Source organism: Osmerus mordax, chromosome 9, assembly GCF_038355195.1.
Source record: "Osmerus mordax isolate fOsmMor3 chromosome 9, fOsmMor3.pri, whole genome shotgun sequence".
Classification (NCBI taxonomy): domain Eukaryota; kingdom Metazoa; phylum Chordata; class Actinopteri; order Osmeriformes; family Osmeridae; genus Osmerus; species Osmerus mordax.
Window position 1 is genome coordinate 9,963,045 of NC_090058.1, and position 6,269 is coordinate 9,969,313.

Consider the following 6,269-nt stretch of genomic DNA (forward strand, 5'->3'; position numbering starts at 1 on the left):
AAGTTTGACGGCTTGTTAAACGACGTCTCTGCCAACTTAGAGATAGGTGGATGTCCAGCCTTTAGGAGAAAGACCGGGCAGGGGTACTTGAAGGGATTGAGGTTGAGCTTAGCAGGGGCGTACTGTTCAGAAGAACATGGATCTGCACATATGAAACTGCCTCCTTCCTCCCCTCTCTCTCTGATCTGCCTCTTGACTGGCTCCACACTTCAACCTGACACAAACTCCCCCAGCAGAGAGAAGAAGAGAAGAAGAGAAGATCAGGTCGAAAAGGAGTGGACAGGAGAAGCCAGGAGAGGAGGAACGAGAGGAGGAACGAAGGGAGAGAAGGGAGGAGAACGCCGGCTCCTCCGGCTCGTCGAGGCGGAGGAGGAGGACTCCGGGAGGCGGCGGCAAAGAGAACTTGGCCACGAGTGAGATGAAACTCGGGGAGCAGACGTTCCACCGCCGCAGGGTACGACAGCCAACCACAGCCCTCCAATCGGACAGCCCAGAAGACGAGCCAGCCCTCTCTGGACCCAACGCTGAAGGATGAGAGGACACGACTTTCCCCTTAGTTGCCAGGGATGTCGGCGCGTCACGGAGAGACACCCCCCTCCAGCATGTCCAATGCTATGTTTCTCCTGATGCTCTGCAAGGTAAGCCCTCCACAGAACTTGCTGTATTTCACAGGGTTTATGAAACAGTTTGCGAGTCATGTAGAAGCTGCATCCATTTGAACGACAAAAGACTTCAAACACGCTCTACAAATGATCTACCAACAGGATCTCCAACTTGGACAAGTTTTTGAGTGTGTCGCTTGAAGCACTTTATAAAGGAGTTTACATAACATTGGTATGAACCGCTACAGTACTGTCCTGTCTCCCTTGGTGCTGTATGAGGCTCAGTCAGCTGAGAGTGCCATATGTTCAGGTTCATATGCACTGCTGGGAATCCTATGCAGCGCGTTGTCAAAAAACAATTGAGACATTTTACAGTAGATATCACGCATATGATATCATTGATAATATGATACGTTGAGACATTTTTACCAATATTGTTGGAACAATAAGAAAAGGTCTACTCGGGCTGTATGATTTTCAATTTTTTGTTATATATATTTTATTATTAATTTATAATTGTAAATGTATCTATATATAAGGAAGGGGAAATATTACACTGGATTTACTTTTGAAGCAATGTTGGATCTAGTCCAGTACCATAGGTTAAGCACTGTACAATGTGCTTCTATAATATGTACAGACTGTGTGTGTGTGTGTGTGTGTGTGTGTGTGTGTGTGTGTGTGTGTGTGTGTGTGTGTGGGGTGCATAGTTCTATACATTCCAATTTTTCTGTGTGTGTTTGCATGTGTGCGCATTCATGCATCGCATTGCATGTGCACGGGCGTGTGTGTGTGTACATATGTCTGCCTTTACTTAGGAAGGAGGGGGGTTGTTTGTTTTAATTCCATTTTCAAACAATGCCAAAAGCAACTCTGCCCGTCAGTCAGTTAGCATCTGGAAACATTTGGCATGCTCAGAATTATCCAAGTGGCAAAAAGCCTTTACTCTCCAGTGATCTGGAGATGCTTGTCCCCACTAGGTGTGGATGGAGGGCCTGGATGTGGAGCTCCAGGTATGACAGCGCTCCCCTTTCCTCCTCATGCTCTTTTTATCTGATGTGCGCTTGCGGCGTTGGCGTGGAAACTTTGGAGTCAGGTGTGTGGCATTGTTGTTGCCTTCAAACAGCAGCTTGGAACACACTAGGCAACTCTTGCTCCAACCACAAGCTCTGCTTTAAAGGTTTGATCTGTGAAGCTGAACAATACTGTGTGATAACAGATGTTAGAGACACATCAGGGATCTCTATCTCTCTCTCTCAAACACACACACACACTCACACACTCTCACTATTTATCTGTCTCTCTCAAACACACACACAAACTCAAACACACACACACTCACTATTGATCTGTCTCTCTCAAACGCACATCCAAACATTTACATTTAGTCATTTAGCAGACGCTCTTATCCAGAGCGACTTACAGTCAGTACAGGGACATTCCCCCCGAGGCAAGTAGGGTGAAGTGCCTTGCCCAAGGACACAACGTCATTTGGCACGGCCAGGAATCGAACTGGCAACCTCCTGATTACTAGCCCGACTCCCTCACCGCTCAGCCACCTGACACCCAAACACACTTTCTCTTTCTTTCTCTAGTCGCCCGGCCCAGACATCAAAACAATTTTGTGCTCAGACTTATAAAGCGCACAAACAATACGGTTTTATTGACACCACAATGACAGTAAATCCCATGTAGGCTCGCAGTGTAAAACAAAGAGACAAATCAATGCTACGTATTTACTGACATCGTAGCGCTGCTGTACACTGCCAGCGATGCCAATTTAATCTTCAACACACCTTCGCCGTCTCTGAAGCGCCAGTGTCGAGGCGCCCAGACAGAGAAGAGCGATTTGGACCGTCTCCAGAGCGTCTGTTTGGGAAGAGCAGCTGCACTCCACAGTGATGTGTTTTCCTCTTTTTTTGCTCTCAGTTTTGGCAAGCTCTCTCCCTCTCTCTCCCCCTCTCCCTTTCTACCGCCCCCCTTCTATCTCTCTCTATCCCTGTCTCTCGCCACCGCTCTTTCTATCAGCAGAGAGCAGCCGTGTTCACGCATGAGGGCGCAGTCAGGGTGCCACACAAAGACTCATTCAGGTTGAGGGAAACCCCGTTTATTGGCCTCCCCGTGAGGGGTAATCAGATGCCATTGTTGGAGATCTGAAGCAGGGCAAACAGAGAGCACTCCAGACAGCGTCGGATCTAGCTCCTCTCTCCAGCAATATGCAGTGAAGCACATAATGGCCCAACTTGAAGATGCTGGTGACGAGACCATATCTTGCATATTAGGATTCATCTCCTTCCCATATTGACAGCTGTAATATGCAGTTATCCAGCTTCCTGGTGTTAACGAGTCATCTACACCTTGTTCGAATCAACCCACTAAAACAACGGCATGGTGACCGATGTTGGTCACAGTGACACGTTGATCCCAAACAGGACATCATCATCACGCTGCCTCTCCTGCCTGTTTGTCTTAGCCACATGGGACTTCACATTGTTTCATGTGTTCTGCCCCGAGATGCTTTAGGTCAAGGTCTATTGACCAGAATGACCCATCTCAGGGGCATGGGACTGACTGCGACTCCGACATGTCCTCATGGTCCGTCTGGAGACTGCCTCTCGCTGCTTCACTACTGTCAGCGTTACTGTCCTCGGACTCCCTGGAGCTGGACTGGAGTCTGCTGAAATGTACTGTATGTCCTGAGTGTGACAGGAACTTTTACCTCAACCAAACAGTTTGAAAAGAAGTCAAGACTTGGGTAGGGGAGAACTAGGACAGGGGCGAGAAAACACAAAGGGCTGTTACTCTACCCAAAAGGATACATAGATTTCAAATTACTCTCCAAACGAGCCTCCGTGGAATTGTGTTCATAATCTGGCTTTTCCAGATGTTAATTACAGCAAACAATTGAGTGAGATAGTATCGACCATCATCAGCCAAAGAGCAGGGGAAGTGTTGGCAGTGTAGACACTGTGATGGGTGGAGGGAAGACAGACTGAATATTAAACTTATACTGATGCGGTTCTTCCCTGTGGCTGATTCAACACTCGGGCCTGGGTGTGTTTGCATAGAGGGACGCTGGAAAATTGGCTGGTGAGGAAATGAATGCGGAAAGTGTTTGTCCTGTCATTAACCTATCGTGAACTACAGAACAAGTCAACGTTTTGAATAACTGATATAGTGAGTCTAACGAATGAGCAACTGGCCTCTTCAGACATTTACCTTGACAATTATTCGATTTTCAACTTGTTTGGTTTCTCTTTAAATCCCCAATAAGACCCACAAACTACAACATTATCACGTGAATGCATTCATTACAATGCTGAGGAAAGAATTATGCTCAAATTCCAAGTATTTAGACTGGCTTCATGGACTGTAGACAAGAACCCTGGCCCTGCCAGAGAAGGCCCACTCCACACCACTGGTTGGGTGGACTCCTCAGCGGGCATGATGAGTGCTCCTGCTCTTCCTGTCGAAGCGTAAAAACTCGTCGACCCGTTGGATGAGCTACGGTCTTGCAGGACGTGTTCGGATGCCAACCTGCTCCTTTGGGCTGCAAACACCCCCTGCTCCTTCACCACACACGGAGCCTGGCTGAATCACACTCACCTCATGCACCCCCTTCTCTGACATACACACACACACACACACACACACATAGGTATACTGTATTGTAGACCGCTGCAAAAGCCACAACACATACATAGCCATTCAACTACACAGACACTTTTTCTTCAGACACACACATGTACCTTTACAGAGGTAAAGGTACATGTATATATGGTATATATCACTGATGGATCATACACATACTTCCAACCACACACACACAGACTTGTCTTCAAGCCACACAGGCACAATCCCTACCAACTACACACACACTAATTCATCGCTAAAACGAAACACACTGCCTAATGTATCAACACCTTTTTCCCAGAAACCCTACCTTACCCACTACACAGATACGCTTTAAAAATGCTTGATCGTAAACCAAAAGTTTGAAAGCAACAGTGTTGATTCGAGCTTTTGACTACAGCCTTTCTTGTATTAAAACACACTTAAAGCGGATGGCTATATTTTATTTAGGAAATTAATATATTTTTGATGAAAAACGTCTCCCGTCTCTCATCTCCCTTCACTGAATAAAAGATTGCCAAGTAAAAGCTGAGAAAAAAGGTATGCAACATCCAGGAAGTCCCTGTCCAACCAGGAGCCAATTGTGTGTGTCGTCTGTGTAGTGTCTGTGTGTCGTGTTTGAGAATTGTTATTGTTGTTGCTATCATTGCCCTGTTTCTGTGTCAACGCTTGCCTTGCACAATGCCGTGGCCAAAACGACACCAGCATAGAAAAGGATTTATTGACAAGATATTTCCTGTTGACATTAGCCGTATTGAGTCATAAAGCTGACAGAATCTCACATCAACCTCGAGTAATTCAGTCCCAGACTTCCTCAGACATCCTGGCGCTCTGTTCCCAGCACATCAGCTTCATGCAATCACCTTATTAGTTCTCAAATCCACGACTCAAAGCTTTTGGTGAATGGCTGTGATTTTTGATTGATCAGCAAATCCAAATCTTGCCTTTCACAGATTTAACCATTTCTTAATTACACTGCTCTTGAACTTGCTTGAAATGTGTTTTTGAGCTCCTCTAACTCTCGAGCACAGTCTTTTGTAGAAAGATCAATAATCTAAATTAAACATAGCAATACAGTACACTGATTGATTGTACTTTTTCTTATCTGCTCGTTCCAGACTGGTCTGAGAGGAAAACTGAAGACTTTTCCAGGGAAAATGGTAAACACTGCCATCAGTGATGAGGAAAAAGGAATCCAAGACAAGGAGGGTAAGGAGGAATCCATTTTGGCGATGCTGGGAATCATTGGGACTATTCTCAACCTGGTAGTCATCATCTTTGTCTACATCTACACTACCCTGTAGGCCGAACCCACGGTCCTACAAAAGCTGAACTACTACTAAGACTTCCTGTTTCTCCACCGGCCCTAGCAATGCTGATTGGCCGGAAGTGGAAACCAGAAGGAGGAGCGGAATTAAAAAATGGCCATCATGTTAAAAGGGATGTGAAACTGTACGGTCATGGCACCATGTGCAAGCAACGACAACTTCACAAAGTGGTGCTAAGACTGTGGGAGACTGGGCTGTTGCTGTGGGAACCATCTCTGAGGCTGTCAAAGCCATCCTTAATGAAAGACACTTTACAGTAATAACCTGTACATATGCATGAGGATACATATGCGTGTGGTATCTTTGGTCAGACATTGTCTGAGACGTAACTCCCACATGCCACTTCCACAGGAGAGAAGGAGTCGGAACTGAGTGTGGCAGCAGCTGCTTTTCTGAAAAGTTGGAAGAAGTGACATTTGTACGATGGAAATCATCAAATTTGTATCGATTTTTTGCGGTACATACGTACGTAGGTTGGAAGATGACTTACAGTCCAGTTTGATGTGGAGGGAAGCTGACCATGAGCCTCTGCATTTTCATTCTTAAGTATGGTGGCTTAAACTCACTGTAAAGACATTCTTTACATGGAAAAAACATGAATCAAATGTTGATATGAGTGTGTTTAGTGGATAGGTTGTAGCAACATGTGAATCAACCTGGTTTAATGATTGTTCATATTGTGTCTTTTAACTATTTTAACAAATAT

General features: G+C 45.6%; 1 protein-coding gene across 1 annotated transcript; it reads left to right on the forward strand.

Moving 5' to 3' along the window:
• The first annotated feature begins 582 nt into the window (after positions 1–582).
• LOC136949629 (protein TUNAR-like) lies at positions 583–5,539 on the forward strand. The gene is made up of 2 exons (XM_067244018.1): positions 583–638; positions 5,354–5,539. The coding sequence occupies exons 1-2, from the start codon at positions 603–605 to the stop codon at positions 5,537–5,539; spliced, it is 222 nt and encodes a 73-aa protein (XP_067100119.1). The 5' UTR covers positions 583–602.
• The last annotated feature ends 730 nt before the right edge of the window (positions 5,540–6,269 follow it).